Source organism: Ascaphus truei, chromosome 10, assembly GCF_040206685.1.
Source record: "Ascaphus truei isolate aAscTru1 chromosome 10, aAscTru1.hap1, whole genome shotgun sequence".
Taxonomy (NCBI): domain Eukaryota; kingdom Metazoa; phylum Chordata; class Amphibia; order Anura; family Ascaphidae; genus Ascaphus; species Ascaphus truei.
Genome location: NC_134492.1, coordinates 28,486,789 through 28,506,078, shown reverse-complemented (window position 1 = coordinate 28,506,078; position 19,290 = coordinate 28,486,789). Strand labels below are relative to the sequence as shown.

The 19,290-nt window shown below is 45.1% G+C and overlaps 1 protein-coding gene across 1 annotated transcript; it reads right to left on the bottom strand.

Moving 5' to 3' along the window:
- Window positions 1-3,373: 3,373 nt before the first annotated feature.
- On the bottom strand, window positions 3,374-15,457 carry BTF3L4 (basic transcription factor 3 like 4). Its single transcript, XM_075616335.1, has 6 exons — window positions 15,305-15,457; window positions 12,505-12,565; window positions 9,722-9,835; window positions 8,226-8,427; window positions 6,964-7,023; window positions 3,374-3,745 (listed from the first exon to the last, which is right to left on the bottom strand). Exons 2-6 carry the CDS (start codon window positions 12,556-12,558, stop codon window positions 3,699-3,701), a joined length of 477 nt encoding a protein of 158 aa, XP_075472450.1. The 5' UTR covers window positions 12,559-12,565; window positions 15,305-15,457; the 3' UTR covers window positions 3,374-3,698.
- Between the last annotated feature and the right edge of the window lie 3,833 nt (window positions 15,458-19,290).

Below are 19,290 nucleotides of genomic sequence, written 5' to 3'. Positions count from 1 at the left end.
AAGAAGGAAGTGGATATGACTTTCTAAATGGTTGTTGTAGCAACCAAAAGATTATAAGTTTTTATTAAAAATGGTGTGATGGTATCTTACACCAATACGATTGTATGCCATCAATATCAAAATATCCCCTCTATGTTTTAGAGGTTGTGGACAGAGAGGATCTCTTTTGCATATATGGTGGACGTGTCCAATCATGGCCCCTCTCTGGTGACAAGTTTTTGAACATATTTACTCTTTGGGTTAAATGACAGTGACCCCAGAGCCATGGCTGGCCCTGTTGGGCAGACCCACGCCCAATGTACCCAAAAACTATTATAAACTAATACTACATATTTTACTGGCCACAAGATGCTCTATTGTTGCCTGTTGGAATAAACAGACTTGACAACGACTACTAAATGGAGAGAATTATAGCATAGCTAGAATAAAAATCATATAAATTTGCCCAGGTGTGGGAACCATGACTGACACAGGAAGGTGGTTTGGGGCGGAACCCAGAGATAGCATTTTTACAAAAGCGCTACAGTGTTAAACAATGGGATCAAAGGAGAAATGATCTCAGGGACAGAAATACAAATGCAGAAACACAATTTCTTGTAGAGGTGTAGTTTTGGAACACTACAATATCTTTCCCTATACCCAACCCCCCATAATATATATATATAATTTTTTGGGTGTAGATTCTCCCTCTTCTCCCCCCACCCCACCTTGAAAACTGTCATGTTTAAGTCCCCATTGAGGTTCCCTTCCTCCCTCCCCAATTTGGTTGATCTATACAGTTTCTGTCAAAAACTATGATTCCGAATATACATTATGTAAAGTTCTTTGTTTTGTTAAGTTACTGCTGATTATAATGTACTTCCCCTACCCCCTTTTCCCTTCTGTATTCCAACCCCTTAATAAAAAAAATGGTGCGAGAACAAAAAAAAAGAGCAGATTTATCTAATACTACAGAACCGATTTATTTATAATAAAAAAAAAAAAAGATTTTGCATGTTTTGCTGCTTTAACCAAAACATTTAAAAAGGTTGAGAAATGCCGTGTTTCGTTTTTAAGATATCAGATTGTTACAAGAGCAATTTTTTTCAATGTGTGCACAACACTTACCATCTTTACTATAACATAACATGCTTGGGAGCACCCGGACAATTTGCTGTAATACAAATTAAATATTAAGCACTTGCAACAGTCTAACACGGCTTGAGAATTTACACCACAAACTTTTTTAAACTCTGTATTATTGTCTCGCAGAGAAATAAGACAATTACTTTAAGCTGCAGTTCAAGCAATTCCCTACGGTTTTTTTTTTATTTTAATAAATCAGTTCTGTACTATGAGAAAATACTTGTAGCATTTAAATAAATGTTAGACATTTTTAATGTATTCTAATATAACAAGCATTTTTGTTCCTATAGCAACCATTTACAAAGTCACATCCCCTCCACTCCTGAAACATCACCTTTGAGCCTCGCCCTCCCTAGCAGTGAACCAATTGAATCTAGTGCCTGCCTGGTCACATGATCTTCACAGAACTTTGGCTGTCAGTGCAGCAGAAGAGTACCCATGATGCATTTAGTGAACCCCGAGCCGAATATTACAGGCGAACGGATCGATCAACAACTTAGCTAATCACTGGTCAGTGTGTAGATTGTATTGATGCACATATTGAATGACATTTTTATTTATTTTTAAACGACAGCTTGAACTGCAGCTTTAATGGGAGATTGAATCTTTCTATCTTGTGAAAAAAATGGATGTCACTTTTTGTAAGGAGCACTGAATTCACGAATGATTGCTCCATGATTACTTTGCCAACAAAGAAACACAGCCAACACATCACTGACAGTTAAAGAATGAAAAACTATCCAAAGTGGTCATTTTTTTTTAATACCTATCCTTTTTTTAAGTCAATCAGCACCTTTTAACCAATTAAAAATATCAGTCCTTAATTTATTTCCATCTTGGTCAGGACTGCCCTTTAATACCCAAAGCTGCTGAACCCACTCCTTGCCTCCAACACCATGACAAGCCTCTCTGCTGGGGTTCGATTCTTTACTGAACGCAGCAAGGGGGCCTCCACATGCCACACCCTTTTCAGAAATGGGAACCCTGCTAGGAAAGCTTAAAGGCCAACTCATCTGTAGAGACTTTATTACACTGCGCAACCTCTATCAAGTGCCACAGCAACTGGCTGTCAGTTTGAAGTATTTTACTGGGAAAGGTACATTCTGTTTTCCGGTCCACTGTCGTTCATCTGGACAAGAATCCACAAGATCGAGTATTTAAACACCTTAACCACGACACCGTAGCTCACTAAGGGGGTGAGGTGGGGTGTAATAAATTGAATAAATATGTCTAATTAAAAGGTTTTTAAATTAACAACTATCATACCAAATTTTTTTATGAGTGCATTCATTAGGGACTCTTTGTCTGTATATAGTTTACAATCTCTTATCACTATTTGCACCATAAACAACTTTATTATTTTCACAAATATTCATTATTAATATATTAGGCTGATGCGGAGACAACTTTCCCATTCCCTCTCCCCTTTATGACGAGTAATAAATTGAACAAGCAGAAATCGTGTCTCAATGTCAAATATATGTGGTCTTAATAGCTCATGCAGAAACATCCACAAGAAACATTTAACTACCCTTCGAAGCCCACCTAATCTCTGCCAGGTTGGGTCAGACTGGCTACTCTCCAGTTCTTTCCTAATCTTAATCACTGCTTTATATTTAACCCTTTGCAGTCAGGTGGACCACAGCTTGTCTTTAAACCATTTCCTAACTGTGCAACCGAAACCGGTTTCTCTACTTGCTTCTGTGTGTCCCCTTCCAAGAAGATGCTCGCAAATCAGTTTTAAGCCCAACAACAGATACATAGATGATGTCAGGTGAGGACCATGAGCCTGTCATTTCTCTTATTTTCTGCATCTATGTGGTCCCTACTAATCAGGTATAGGCTGCGATTATAGATGGCGTTGCGCGCCCCTGTCGTTCGAGCGATGTGTGCACTTTTAGATAGAGGTGATGGGGAGGCGTGGCGAACGCGTCACCAGGCTGGTTCGCCCTCATTGGCTGAACGACTCACGTGACGCGGCCGTCGTCCGAAAAAACGTCTTTTTAAAAATCTGCCATGCAGTCGCTCCACACCGCGCGCACTATGGCCAGCTCTTAGCTGCTGCACTTTTCACGCATCGCACGCACTATAATCAGGCCTTGGTCTCTTTTTAAGATTCATATTAAGATATTTTGTATTCCAGCTTAATGCCTATATTGCCCTTACTCCCCTTATGCATTGCTGAACACTGCCAGCGAAAGTGTCAAGATTTCGACGGCAGGATATATTAAAAAAAAAAAACACCAAATCTAAAGAGGTGTTTTATTTCTACATATGGGGGAAAGAAATAAAGTGTTATTATCAGAGCCTTCTGTTCTCCAAGCCACTCTTCAAAGCAGACAAGCATTGCCAGCATTTGTCACTTTGTCCAAAGGGGCCAGTCCTGGGGGTAAGTGCAAAACGCAAAATAAACAGCGAGAAAATGCTGAAACAGCATTGTTAAAATACAAAATATTTATATTATGGGACTATTAACACGTGATGTTTGCTCGTAAAACTTTAGAACCACACAGCCGATTTTCATTTAGTTAAATCAAGTCATGTCCGCTTCCAAGCATCTGCCACATTTCCCCTCAGTTTGCTTCATTCTTTGACGCTTCATCAAAATTCTCTACAAGATCTGGGGGGGAAAAAAAACATAGAAAAGGCTAAGTGTTGACTTAGTTTTTATAGAAGCAGCGCTAGCTATACGTTCCATTTATACCCTGATCGGAGTCAGGCCACCATAGAAGTCCTGTCTATATAGCCACTATTTCTCCGCGTGGTTTAGTGTCTATATACAGCTAAACCCCGTTATAACGCGCCTCGTTATACCGCGATTCGGTTATAACGCGGTTTTCCCGTGGCTCCCGTTTTTTTAAAAAAAAAAAAAAAAAAAAAAAAAATTTTTAAAAAAAATTTTTTTACATTTTTTTTTGCACACTGCACACACTCACTGCACACACACTGCTCATTGCTCACACTGCCACACTGCACACACACTGCACACTGCACACACACTGCTCATTGCTCACACTGACACACTGCACACACTCACTGCACACACACTGCTCATTGCTCACTGCCACACTGCACACACACTGCACACTGCACACACACTGCTCATTGCTCACACTGACACACTGCACACACACTGACCACACTCACGCACACTCACACACACTTACGCACACTCACGCACACTTACGCACACTTACAGACACTCACACACACTCACACACACACACACACACTTACACACACTTAGACACTCACACACACTCACACACACTTACACACACTTACACACTCACAGACACTCACACACACTCACACACACTTAGACACTCACAGACACTCACAGACACTCACAGACACTCACACACACTCACACACACTCACACACACTCACACACACTTACACACACTTACACACACTTAGACACACACTCACACACACTTACACACTCACAGACACTCACAGACACTCACACACACTTACACACACTTACACACACTTACACACACACTCAGACACTTACCCACACTCACACACCCATATACACACACACACTTTCTCTCCCATATATACATACACACACACTCTCTCACTCTACACAGACGGGCCGCGACCAGCACCACCACCCGCTCCCCCCCCTCCTCCCGCGCAGGCAGCGGGAGCACCGGGGACAGCGGTGGGGAGAAGAAACCCCCCGCTACAACCTCCATGCAGGCAGCATGGTTCTGAGGTAAGCGGCGACCTGAGGGGACATCCCCACTCCCATCTCCTGCCCCGCGGCCTGTCCCGAGGTGACAGGGGGAAGCGGGGACAGGAGAGACATCCCCGCTCCCATCTCCTGCCCCGCGGCCTGTCCCGAGGTGACAGGGGGAAGCGGGGACAGGAGAGACATCCCCGCTCCCATCTCCTGCCCCGCGGCCTGTCCCGCGGTGACAGGGGGAAGCGGGGAGCGGAGGGACATCCCCGCTCCCATCTCCTGCCCCGCGGCCTGTCCCGAGGTGACAGGGGGAAGCGGGGACAGGAGGGACATCCCCGCTCCCATCTCCTGCCCCGCGGCCTGTCCCGAGGTGACAGGGGGAAGCGGGGACAGGAGAGACATCCCCGCTCCCATCTCCTGCCCCGCGGCCTGTCCCGAGGTGACAGGGGGAAGCGGGGACAGGAGGGACATCCCCGCTCCCATCTCCTGCCCCGCGGCCTGTCCCGAGGTGACAGGGGGAAGCGGGGACAGGAGAGACATCCCCGCTCCCATCTCCTGCCCCGCGGCCTGTCCCGAGGTGACAGGGGGAAGCGGGGACAGGAGGGACATCCCCGCTCCCATCTCCTGCCCCGCGGCCTGTCCCGAGGTGACAGGGGGAAGCGGGGACAGGAGAGACATCCCCGCTCCCATCTCCTGCCCCGCGGCCTGTCCCGCGGTGACAGGGGGAAGCGGGGAGCGGAGGGACATGCCCGCTCCCATCTCCTGTCCCGCGGGATGAATATGCGCTAAAGCGCGGCGGCCATTTTTTTTTCTCGCGACCCCGTTAGTAACGCGGTGGTCTCGGGGTGGACCCCGAGACCCGCGTTATAACGGGGTTTAGCTGTATCCACTATTTCTCTGCGTGGTTTGGTGTCTATATATCCATTATTTCTCTGCGTGGTTTGGTGTCTATATATCCACTATTTCTCTGCGTGGTTTACATTGCAATAGTCCCCAAAAAATTACTTTGGGGGAAAACTAGCATTACAACAAAAAAAAACACACAAAAATAAAACATTAGACTTCATCTTTAATAGAAGCGCTATAATGATCCCGTCCAACACTCACTTTACTTTTCTCCTTCCTACTCCTAAATCGCTAGTGCAATATTTTTCAACTAGGGTTCCTAGGAACCCTTGGGTTCCCCAGGCGTCCCCCAAAAGGTTCCTGTAATGTTCAGGTCATCTGCAAGTTGTAGCAAATACAAAAGAATTTACAATGCATCTGATCACAGACACGCTATTAGAGAGGGTTGGGGTTCCTTACAATGCATCTGATCTCAGACGCGCTATTAGAGAGGGTTGGGGTTTCTTACAATGCATCTGATCTCAGACGCGCTATTAGAGAGGGTTGGGGTTCCTTACAATGCATCTGATCTCAGACACGCTATTAGAGGGGGTTGGGGTTTCTTACAATGCATCTGATCTCAGACACGCTATTAGAGGGGGTTGGGGTTTCTTACAATGCCTCTGATCTCAGATATGCTATTAGAGAGGGCTGGGGGTTCCTAAGAATTTCACACAGGGCTCCTTAACCAAAAAAAAAAATTTGAAACCACCACGAGTGTAACATCTTTTCCCAACTCAGGATTCAAGATGCCAGTGTTTAGCCAGATGGGCATCAGCTTGTCTTTAAAACCATTACCTAACTCTCTGCCTGTGTTTACACCCTGCATTTCTGATAACATTGCCTCGCCATGTGTCCCCTCCCAATAAGATGCTCTCAAATTTAAGTCCGCTGGCAGGTACATAGAAGTTGATATCATGTGCGGATCATGTGGTCTCCCTTACTTTCTGCATCTCTGTGGTCCCTTCGGGTCTGATTCATTCTCTTTCACAGCTCTTAAGATTCAGCAATTGGAATAGCCAACATTTTAATCTAGCTCAATACCGTATGGAATCTGTCCTCCGTCTCGTACTAAAAACGTATATAATAAAGTTGCTTCATAATTACTTTCAGTTTGACATAACGGCTGATTGCTCAGTGAATTCCTTCATGTACTTTAAGTTGAATATATCCAAGACTATTGAATGGCTGCAAACGGCCCTGAAATTAACGAAGCTGCAGAAATACAATAGATTGTCTCCAAGCAGCACATACTTACCAGGAACATCGTCTTCTTCCTCATCGATGTCCTCGGGTTTGGGTGCTTTACTGTCCAAAACTGCAGAGAAAAGAACCGACACGGTTTCTCGTTTTATTTTTGTGGCATTACCACAGAAACATTAGCACTAAGTGAAGGAACATTAATCCGTGGCAGAGAGAACAGAATTCACGGGTGGAAGCGCGAGGTTTGTTTTTATCCTTATATAATGATGCAAATCTGCCTCTCATTCCAAAATTTACCACGCAGGAATCTGCTGTGAACAATAAGTGAAGGCTAATGCAGGATCTGCTGAAATGATCTGTTATTATAGACAGAGGTGATCTCACATCCGATCTCTGTGCAGATTCCTGACAGGAAAGAACAAATAACCATCAGATCCCAAGTCTAGGAGCAACGTTTGGAACGTGCAAACCCAGATCAAGCTCAGAGGAAGCCTTTCCTAAATGCTTCCGTATTTAATCTTCCCAGGTAGTAATCAGTTGCTGTGTTTTAATATACTAAACCAAACATAACATGCAAATCTGTCTTTAAACCGGCTGGATTAAGCCTGCAATTCAGATTATTTTCCTCAGTAAGAGAGAGAAATACCCACGCACAAAAGCTATAAAATAGTAAACCAATATACAAGGATACCAGTGTCTACGGTGGGGGTCCCCCGACCCCACCTACAAGCATATACCAAAGAATGAAAGACTGCGCTCAAAATATACCAAAAACAGGAATATCTTGAAACACGATTAACAGAAAATATACTTGTGTTAAAAACATTTCAAAAACATACATTACTCAAAAAGTACAAAATACAAAAAAGGGAATGCGACATTGCACCAACGGAGCTGGGTAACATCACGTTTCGGGGTACCAACCCCTTCATCAGATGCTACTTCTGATGTTAATTTAAAGAATTGTTTCCCGTTCAGTTCATTACGTCAATCTAGCCGTATTTTTGGTATATTTTGAGAGCGGGGACTTTCATTCTCAGTTGATTTTCAAAAACAGGAGTCCCGAACTCTTTACAGGTGCATCAAAGTATCCACTTGTACGTCACATGTAACCGCTTGTTTGGTAATTCGCTTAATTAGCCTTACTTTTAAAAATCCGCTGCTGTGAATACTGTATTTGTTTTGTCTCGAAGTTTAGAAGAATAAGAAGAGTGGGCCTGGCCGATCTCAGGAAACAGACAATAGGAGACACATTTCCTCATAGTTCCGATGCTACCTAGCGTCACCCTATGGCCTGACCAGAGCCAGGACACTCACCCTGCCTGGGGAACTGTTCGGCTAACTTGCGGAGACTTGTGAGGCTGTCGGCCCCCAGCTGGCTGAGAATCCCCGGTAGCATTTCTGTGATCTGTTTGGCTTCTGCGTGGCCGGTGATTGCGAAAGTGTTGGCGGAGAGGGAAGCCTGGACCTTGGGGTTGTTGAAATGGATAACGGTGCCGTCGTCTTTAATCATATTCACCTGCGTGGGAAATAAGCCTCACGTTAAGAAGTATTGAGCACAGAGGCCGCACAACACACACCATACTCACAGATTACTTGTTAATACCGTGCCAGAAAAGCTCAGCTCGGGCCAAGCACATGGCTGAAAACTCATCCGTCAGCAAAGTGAATATAAAAAGTGCAGCCACTGCCCAAAAGTGTTATTTTTTTGAAGGAGGGAACACAGATCAATTTTTTTATTTGGAGTCGTATACAGGAAAGGTCCTTGTACGGCCCAATCAGATTGCAGGAGTTAGAGCAATGGCCCAACAGGCATTGTAATACAAAGTAACACATCACACACACAAGTTCTAACTACCTGAGAAGTGACAGGCAGCTCGGGGCCCCCAGGAGACAGAGTGCGGTCTTCCTCCTGGGTTCGGGTTTAGCGTTACAGCTGATCAAAAGCCGAGGCGGGAGATTTCTCAGCAATAGCATTTTAATAACTAAACTTATCGATGAAATAAATTATGGGAACACAAGCTGAATGTATGCTTGAGCTTCAGTAAATGTGACATTTTACAATTACACATCAAAAACATTCATGCGCAGCCAGCTCTGGGTTGGAAGGCTAGCTGTACATTCATGGTTGTTATATGCAGGGCAGACTCCGAAGACAAAAAGTGCAAGTGACACAGTGGCCAGAGGTGGAACTGAATGTCCAAATCAGGATATTAAATAATGTTTTATGCATGAAGCAGCAGAGAATCCTCATGTGGACAGCCAGAGAATTGAATAAAAGAACAAACACGCATTGCTTGTATGTATCCAAAGCTTGCATCATAAATTATAGTAAGGAGCAAAGTGCATGTCATCCAGCTCATGAACAGCTGTTCAGAGTCAATTGATTTCTTGCACTCACCATACCATCTATCCCATTCACAAAGCCCTGAAAATGTTTAAATATTTTAGTTTGTGACTAAAATGGCCCAAGAAGGCAGTACAAGGTTTCAGTTACCGTCCGACGATTACGTCAGAGGCAAATAGATTGCGAAGGTTGAATATTTGGCCAGAACCTACAATATACTACTGCTAAAAAAGCAATAAATGTCTACTTATTAAGCAGGTCTCTCTCCTAGACAAGAATGCAACTCACCTTACTATTATATATCAAACATTTCAGGCAATGAAACCCTGCTTTGCACAGCTTACAGTTTATTTACTTGGTGCACAGGTTACAAAGCGCTTCAATAGGGGTTTCCCACACCAAAGGCCAGAGCCTTTCCCCACAAGGCCCTTCCTCCTCCCAGGGCTGCAGCCCTATCAGACTGTACCTCCTCAATGCCAGCGATGTTATTTACTGCCAGTTTCTTCAGAGAGCTCTGAAGTTTCTTGTCGTCTGCAGTTGCTGTCCTGTGCACGACCTTCTTCTTTCTGCGGGCTGTACCCTGGGGTGGGGGAGAAGCACGGAAAGGTGAGGCGCAACGCGTAGATCTGAGGGCACAAAACTCGCGGATTTTCTTCCCACTGTTCTTATAATACTATGGAGATATCCCTCACATTACACCCCGGAAGTCGCAGGCTGTGCTATGCATGTTTACATTTATTCAGTGTCAGTGAACGCAGCGCTTTATACAATTACAATACAGGGAAAAAAGTAATAAATAAGAAAGGAAAAAACGCACAGCGCCACATCAACCCGTTAGCGATCTTTATACAGGTTTTGCCCCCGGGATCTCCCCTCCAGTGGGTTCGTTTCCACGGTATTGTGGTGGGTGTTGGCCAGCACTGACCATCAATACCCATTTTAAAGAGGTGCAATCTGTAGTTAAAATAGACTATGGGGGGGGGGGGGGGGGAGAGAAGGGGGACTGGACATTTCCTGCTATTATTTTTACTTTTATTTTCTTCTTAAAACGAATACTATAGAAATTAACCCAATGCATAAATTCCCAGCCGTAAAATGACAAAAAAAAAAAAAAAAAAAAAAAAAAAAGGTTTACGACTGTGACATTAGTTTGAACCCCCCGCCCCATATCTTTATTATTAGAGAACCACTTCTAGAAAGGCCAGCAGTGTATTTGCATGGTAAGTGCAAAAGCATAGAGATGTTACATGGCTAACTGCTTTCATTTGTATAAATTACAGGCAAAACAAAAATATAAATGAAGCCACCGCACTGACTGAAACCCAGCTAATGCGTGCGCAGAACTCCAGAGCCCAGCGCAGCCATGGCAACTCCTCCCAAATAACACACCACGTTTAATGAGAAGGGTAGAGTAACGTGTGCAGACGCACATTCAGCTGGTAATAAAGATACACACTGCACCATTTGTCGGCTGCATCTCACCACCATATGAGCAACTTGTTTCAACATGGATTTACATTTTAGAGGGGGGGGGGGGGGGGGAAAGGAGAGGGGGGAACCAAAAGTAGGATGGATGGCCGGGGGAAGAGGGAGGGAGGGAGGAGGGAAGCAAAACCGTTCCTAAAAATATTTTTTACATTTAATTTACACAACCTCACAAGGGTCACAGTTTTTGGTAGACATCTCAAGAGAACCCATTAAAAAAAAAGTAGTCATCTGACATTGTAATGGTATCTTCATTTTGCAGAGGTATTTTTTCCAATTGATAACAGATTGGAGAAGGGGGGGGGGAATGAAAGGGGTGAGAAGCAAAACTTTCTAAAAATATTTTTTATATTTAATAAACACGACAGCACACGGGTCAGTTTTTTTAAGAAATCTCCAGAACCCATTAAAAAGAAAGTAGTCATCTGACATTGAACTATTATGTTAATTTTGCTTTGTTGGGGTATTTTTTCAAAATCGATAACAGCTTACTGATATAGATATTTATATATATGTTTTCTTCTCTATTAAGTAGGATATTCTATTCTATTCTATTTACTCTATTAAGCAATAAATATTCAGCACACAATAGGTTAAAATGTTTTTGAAGTTGGTTTTCCCATGAAGGATTTTACGGCAGCTTGAAAACAGGACATTTTTAGTGATAAGATGCCTTTCCTGGTTTCCCATACATTGTCTATAAGCTATAACTTATATTCTGACAGGTATGACCTGTTCTCAGATTTCGTCTCTCTCTCTCTCTCATTCTGCTTTACATCCTGATGTATAGTTTTCTTAGTTCTTTATCTTCCTGAGAAATCAGTGTGTTTTAGCTTCGTGAGAAACAAGTATGTCATTTAGTCTAGTTAGCTAAGACCAGCGAGTGATTTATGTCTCTTTGTTCTAATGGTATAAGCGCTGAGTGGGCGGCGCTTGTAGCGGTTACTTACATATATAGATATATTTAACTCCCCGCTCACACTGTGCGCGGGCACACACGCTCACCTGTGCTTAGATAAACAAAAAAATTATACTTTCCCGCGTGCTCAACTACCAGCAATGTCCCCCGCGCGAGTAAATGCAGGACACCGGCGCTCATGCTTGGAGTGCTCTCCAAGCATGAGCGCGCACAGCGCCAGCGGGGACTCAGCCTAAGAATCACTTTGAATATGGCATAAGACACTACCTTCAGATACGTTAAACTGAGCTGACGTATATAGTCTACTGTATCCCTGCTGAAAGCTGATTGAAGAATAAAGAATGCTGATTTTAAACTGGAAACCTGATTACTGAATATTATATCGCGAAGAGGCTTTTCTAACACTTACATGATGCGTTACCACTAAATCAAATAGCAAATGACTACATTTGCGGCTATGATTTAATAGAACTTTCAGGTACAGGAAGTTTTCATGAAGCAGCAGTACTGAAAAAGCATCGAGAACAACTTCTGCTCTTACCCTTCTTAATAAAATACCCACTTATTTGTTCATGTATCCTCACCTATACCTCCTGTGCAAACCGTGGCATGTCATGACCAACAGGAAGCCATCAGCCCACTTACCTGACAGGACGATCAGTTGGCAAAGGGAAGTATACACAACATATGCCATTTAACAGATATACATTAAAAAAGTAGATGGTAAATATTAAAATCCAACATTTGAGAAACAAAGGGATGTCCCAGCACAAAGATATTACTTTTTTTTTTTTACTTCTTTTAACTGTTTAAAGCAAAAAGGCAATAAATATTTGAGTTCATACCTTGCCCCCTATCCGGACCTGCGCCTGAAGCTTTGCTAACTTTTCTTGATTCATATTGTACCTGAAACAAAGGATAAGTGAAAGGCTTTTAGTTTACATTATAAACATGCCACACAAAACATTGATACAGTACATTATTCTATGAAGATCAATGTGCCATTTACACTAATCCTTTTATTACTGAAGGAGCCTGTGAAATACTACGTATTTTTATTATATATATTTAGAACTCAGCACTGTTTATAAACATTACAATTACAACACAGTGAAGTTAATAATGCAGCCGAGATAAATGCATGAAGACAAATGTAACATCAGGAGAAAGGAGTCTTTGCCCCAAAGAGCTTATACCCTCTGGGTGTGTGTGTCATATGGGAAGAGCCACAGAATCAGCAGTAAATCTGAATGCATTGGTTAGCGTTGGCATAGAGCGGTATTTAACCCTTGAGTCCCCCGGGCATCCCTAAAGGAGTTCCCTGCAATTTTCTGGTCAGTGGGTTGGGGGTTGCTCAGAATTTAACTTGGGGGTCTTTAAACAAAAAAAAGGTTGGAAACCAGTGGTATAGAGCAGGGGTGCACAAACGTTTTCCCCCTGCACCCCCCCTCCAGTCTTCAAATGACACCGGGGTTGGCCCGACACCAAGGTAAGGGAATTTAGAGGCCTCGCACGGCCCCCCGGCATTTAATGCCTTCGGGGAAGCGCGGGGCCTCTGTAACCGCCGCACCCCCTCAGAAAATCTCACCCCCCAGTTTGCACACCCCTGGTATAGCGTATACTGTAGGCTAGTGATTGGTAGTCATTGAGAACAGGTGCATTTCCAGATGATTTTTGATGTTAGAGAGCAGGTGTTTGGCGCAGCAATATTACATCCAATGTAAAGCAGGAATACCACAGTCACTCATTTAAGTGATGGAAAATCCACACACTTTATTAAATGACAAGCTGAGTCACGTATCTGCTATACCACACCTACAAAAAAATTACTTGGATTTAGCAATCAGGGGAGCTCAACTCCAGTCCAGTCCAGTCCTAAAGACCCCCCGGAACAGGTAATGCATTAAGGATATAACTGCTTCAGCACAGGTGGCTCAGAGTGAACCACCTGTGCTGAAGCTGGGATATCCTTAAAACATGATGTGTTGGGCGCACTTGAGGACTGGCAAGAACTAAATATATAACAGTATTCACTTTCAAAAGTTAGATGTCAAATTATTTTATGCTTAACTAAACACTGGATGCAGCCAAGGTGAATCGTGTAAGAAGGGACGCCTCACTACACCCTTCTTCATTCATGTAGGAGGAACTCGAATGCATCAATCCCAACACACTATGTAATGAATATTCTGTAGAATTTGATGTGATTTTGGAATTGAACTTTGGGGCATAAACAGGAAAAGTAATTGTGACATTTCTATTAAGCATTACAAAACTCTGTTTAGTGCACATGCAGTGTACAGTGTTTGGTATGACACTGCTGTTACGCTCAGAACCACAACTTCCGACTGCACAAAAAGATCAAACTGACAAACACCGATCCGGATGGGCAGAAAATATTCATCATTCATTCAATACAAAAATGTAATAGTTCACAGCACCAACGCAGCAGAATGTGAAAAAAAAATAGTTATTGAACATTATTTAGACATCAGGAGACATTATAGCAGTCAGCTGACTAGTATCTTTGTGGTTATACTCATTTTTTTTTTGCACCGCTCAGTCCTAAATGCACTCTTTACGAGTATTTTTCAACCAAGGTTCCTAGAAACACTTGGGTTCCCACGGACATCGCTAAAGGGTTCTCTGTAATTATCAGGTCATTATAAAATTGTACCAAATACAGAAGAATTTACAAGGCATCTGATCTCAGGTGCGCTGTTTGTGATTCCTCAGAATTTCACATAGGGGTTCCTTAACCCAAAAAAGTTGGAAACCAGTGATCTATAGCTTTACATGCAGCAGATTATTTTTTTCATGTTCCTGGAGCTGCTCCTATTTTTTTGCTCGATTCATTTGATACAAATACACTTTTGGGGGGCCTGAAGTGTTGAGGAGCAAAGAAAATGTACGTAACACTGACTATATCGAGGTATACGGTCACTGCATAATTGATTGCATAGATATAAATAGCGCTGTAACTGTATACTAATCTGTTCACACACTCAGAACTGCAGTCAGTGAACACATCGCCTTGCTCATATACACAGGCCAATTTTCAATGGCTCTGCACATATATACAGTACGGTGATATAAGCATGTGCAAAGAACACTGCATTTACATCCCGGTATACATACAATACAAGGTCACAAAAGGGAGGTTATAGAACATAAAAATACATTAATAAGGAGGCTTGTGTGGGTGGAGAGGAGATCAGATGCACCTTCAAATGCATTATATACACACACACACACACACACACACACACACACACACACACACACACCGCGCGTTGTTATAAATCACACACACACAATATTTTATAGATATACCTGTACATCCTTATATGCTGCACCATGCATACAGGGATCATCACGTACACACCGATACATAGCTCTCCTCTCTCGCTCTATAAATATACACAGCTCCCTTGCATACACACCCCTGTGTATACCGTCTCTGCACAAATACACCGGCGGGAGGCCGCGGGATACGGAGGGTGAGGCCGGAGGGTACGCGACCCAGGGAAAGCCGGGACACCGGAGGGTGTCGCACCCGTGAGATCGGAGGGTGCGCGTGTGAGACCGGGGGGCTGGGAGGGAGGTGAGACCGGGGGGGTTTGCGGTGCTGGAGGGGAGCCTCACCTGATCCGAGAGCTCCGCGGCTGCACGAGGCGATCAAGATGGCGCCGGCGGGAGAGTGACTGGATGTGACGTCAGGACGCCGCCTGCCGCACGGACACGCCCCTCGCAGGAGGCGGGGCGGTGGGTTGTCATGGTGACGTCACTCGTGCCTTGAAGTTGGGGGTCTCTCGGTCACGTGCAGTGTGGGCCCCTCATGGGGGGAGTGATGGATAAACAGATATAATAATGACTGTGCTGATCCTGCAGAGATACTGATAATATATCGCACAAAGCTTACCCAACCTCACAGGTCTCTTCTTCACATGTACAGAGCTTTCCAAACCTCACAGGTCTCTTCTTCACATGTTGCATAAAGCTGCATTATATTGCATTGGGGATTGGGCCTCTATTAAACTATTTTCTAGGGCCCTGCAAAACCTAGAGCCGTTTCGGCATGATTCAATTTATTATTCAAAACTTACAAGCACCTGAACATTGGGGTTTGACACCTGCTGACCCAAAACACCGTCAGTGTAACCGTGATGAAATTATATACAGTACGAAGAAAAGTGGGGAAATCAACTGTGATGCCACAGTTAAAGGACCTCTGACATGCTGGCTGTTTATTGAGCCCTGAATCGCACTGTGACCTTTTTTATGACATTGGGAAATGCTGTGTGACAACCCTGTCCCCTTATCTAACCCAGGGGTGTGCAAACTGGGGGGCGCAAGATTTTCCAGGGGACTGCACAAGGCCTCTGTCACTCACTTACCTTGGCTTCCAGTGACGCATCGTCATGGTAACCCGGCGTCAAATGGCACAGCGGGGTCACGTGATGTCGCTTGAACCCGTGGCATCATTTGATGCCGGAGCCAAGCGGGGGGGTGGGGGGGGTGGAGTGCGAACACAGGAGGAGAGCAGGCGGGGGGGGGGGGTGGTGCAGGGGGAAAAGTTTGCGCACCCCTGATCTAACCTACGGTAACCAGCAGAGCAATACAGTTTGTGAGGATGGCAGCAGTGGGTGTGGAATCCATTGGGAATCACAATTTATATGTAACATGCAATTCTTTATTGTCATACATGTCTGTCACGATGTAAAGAAAGTTTTATTAGTAAGGCTTTAAGAACTCCGCTTCAGGACACACCTGGGTGTGTACAGTTTTAGGTATAATTACCTGATTAAATACATAAGAACAAAGTTTAACTACTCTCCTATAATATTACAGGCCTGATTTAACCCTCTGTATACTGTATAGCATACATTGAGAAACTAGGCAGACATTGAAAAACAAAATATATATAAATATATTTGGCAAATCTATAAAGATAACACATATACATATATGTGTGTAGCCAGGTTCCCCTTTACTTCTTGGTCCTCGGGGAGGGGAACGGCTGCAGAGGCGCACGGGTGTCACCGGAGCTGCAGGCGGAGTGCAGGGAGCCATGCCGGTGGAGGCTGCGGGGTTAGTAGGAGCGCCAGAGCTCCGTGGTGTACCCGGCAAGCAGGGGCCACCATTTTTAATGCGCTCATTACAGGTTCCGCAAGGGACTACACATCCCAGCAGCCACAGGGGCTGTTGATAAGGTGGGGCAGCACAGCCAATAGGGCTGCAGGATCCACGGCAGGGAAGCATTAGGTTTGGAGCAAACCAGGGACCACGCCAGTCGGAGCAGGGACTGCAAGGGAGTAGGTAGTGTCCGGGTGCAAGAGGCTCCCGGACTAGGCCAGATACACCCCCCCCCCCAGGTCCCAGTTAGGCCCCCAACTTGTGGAACTATAGGGAAGGCAACAGACGATAGAGAAGCCCAATGCTACATCCAACATGACAAAAATACACAGTAAAATACTTATATATTCTCTTGAAAAAGGGTCATTTAGTTTAACCCTTTGGCCAAAGCGTTGTAAGCTTGCGAGCCACGACAAGGCAGACACCTGTTCGCAAGTCCTAACACTACCAGACAAAATACTAATATACCTCTATATATCTTCCCAGGTTTTAAGCCCGCCCCTCCCCACTTCCCAAGTTAGTAGGTCCTTTCATTCTGCTGGATATAGATCCAATGTGGTCTTTCTCCCTCCTAATAGAGGTAAATGAGAATTTTAATCCTAATAGAGGTATATTAGTACGACAGATGGATCCTTTTGTCCATTCAGCGGTACCTGGGTACAGGAGTGCCTAGAGAGGTAAAGTGCACCAACGGTCCACAGGGGTAGCACTACTCCCTACACTTGGGTGGGATTGACACTGGGGAAGGACACCTGGGATATTGATGCCACCGCACCCTAAGTACGTTGGGGGATATATACCCTGTATTATTATTGTGCTGTACTGTGGTACTGTTATACTGTGTTGTATTGTGTGTGTGTGTGTTTAGTAAATACTATATATATATATATATATATATATATATATATATACCGGTATATATATATATATATATACCATGTGTGTGTTTACTGGCTACATTGGTTCCTGTGAGGGGTTATCCTGCTGCGCTAGGATCCCTGTCAGGTGGAGGCGCTGTAATCAGAGAAGCAAGACCAGGGCTCCCAGAGGCGGAGGCCTAGGGCTTCTGTAAGCCGCACGGGTAGTTTCCCTAAGGCCAAGTTCAGGGTGGCTGCTACGGACGCTTGCGTCCTTGCGCGCCTCCCCCGTGTTCTCCTGCAGCCCGGCGATCTGTGCCCAGGCTACAGGAGATGGGTCGTGGCGTTTGGGGGCGTGGCACCAACGTGTCACAGAGCTGGTTCGCTGAATCAGCTCACATGACGCGACTGCCGTCCCAAATATCATTTCGGGTTGTAGCGACAAAGCGTAGCAGCGTCAACGCTGCACTTTGCCGCCGGTGGAGTTTTCAGTTTGAACACTCCCACCGAACAACCGAAATTGCGACGGACCTGCGCGCGCGTCGCATAGAAGCCACCCTGAACTCAGCCTTAGGCCTCGGCCAGGCTCCCTGCTTGCTCGCTGAGGCTCAGGGAAAGCGGGTGCTTTCCCTGGCCTTGCGGTTGCTTACCGCACGCGCTGTCAGGGGGCGGGCACGTCACTGGCCGGGGGCGGGCCAGTGACATCACGGAGCTGGTTCGCCCTCATTGGGCGAACCGCTCATGTGACCGGCCTGTCGCGCCAGCAAGCGGGGGAATTTTAAATTCCCCTAAGGCCTCGGCCATGTTCCCTGCTTGCTGGCGGAAGTGCGCTAGCGCGCACTCCCGCTCAGCACTGAGCCCCTACAGCCGCAATTAGAGCGGCTTTAGTAGGGGCTCACCTATCCTTCCGCAAGCGCGCTGAAGCGTAGGTCTTAGGGGAATTTAAAATTCCCCCGCTTGCCGGCGCGACAAGCCGGTCACGTGAGCGGTTCGCTCAATGAGGACGAACCAGCTCTGTGACGTCACTGGCCCGCCCCCGGCCAGTGACGTGCCCGCCCCCTGACGGCCCTGACAGCGCGTGCGGTAAGCAACGGCAAGGCCAGGGAAAGCACCCGCTTTCCCTGAGCCTCAGCGTGCCTCAGCGAGCAAGCAGGGAGCCTGGCCGAGGCCTAAGACCTACGCTTCCGCGCGCTTGCGGAAGCATAGGTGAGCCCCTACTAAAGCCGCTCTATTTGCAGCTATAGGGGCTCAGTGCTGAGCGGGAGCGCGCGTTAGCGCGCTTCCGCCAGCAAGCAGGAAACATGGCCGAGGCTTTAGACACGGGAAAGAGAGCTACACATACAATAGATCTAAAGATTTCTAATAAGGGGTTTATTTATTAAAGTCTTCTCGCCAGACAATAAACTGTACAATATTTTCTTTACTAAATTTGGTGCTGTTTTTACATTACATTACCAGCTGGGAGACTGACACAAACCCTGAGCTGTCAATGTCACTGCAGCACTATTATATGGGGAGCTGTGCGTAACGTGGTATACATAAGAGGGTGCTACAGATAGAGTGATATAACTAAGGGGGTGATATAAATAAGAGTCATATAATTTAAGGGGATATAAATAAGGGGTGCTATAAGCGTGA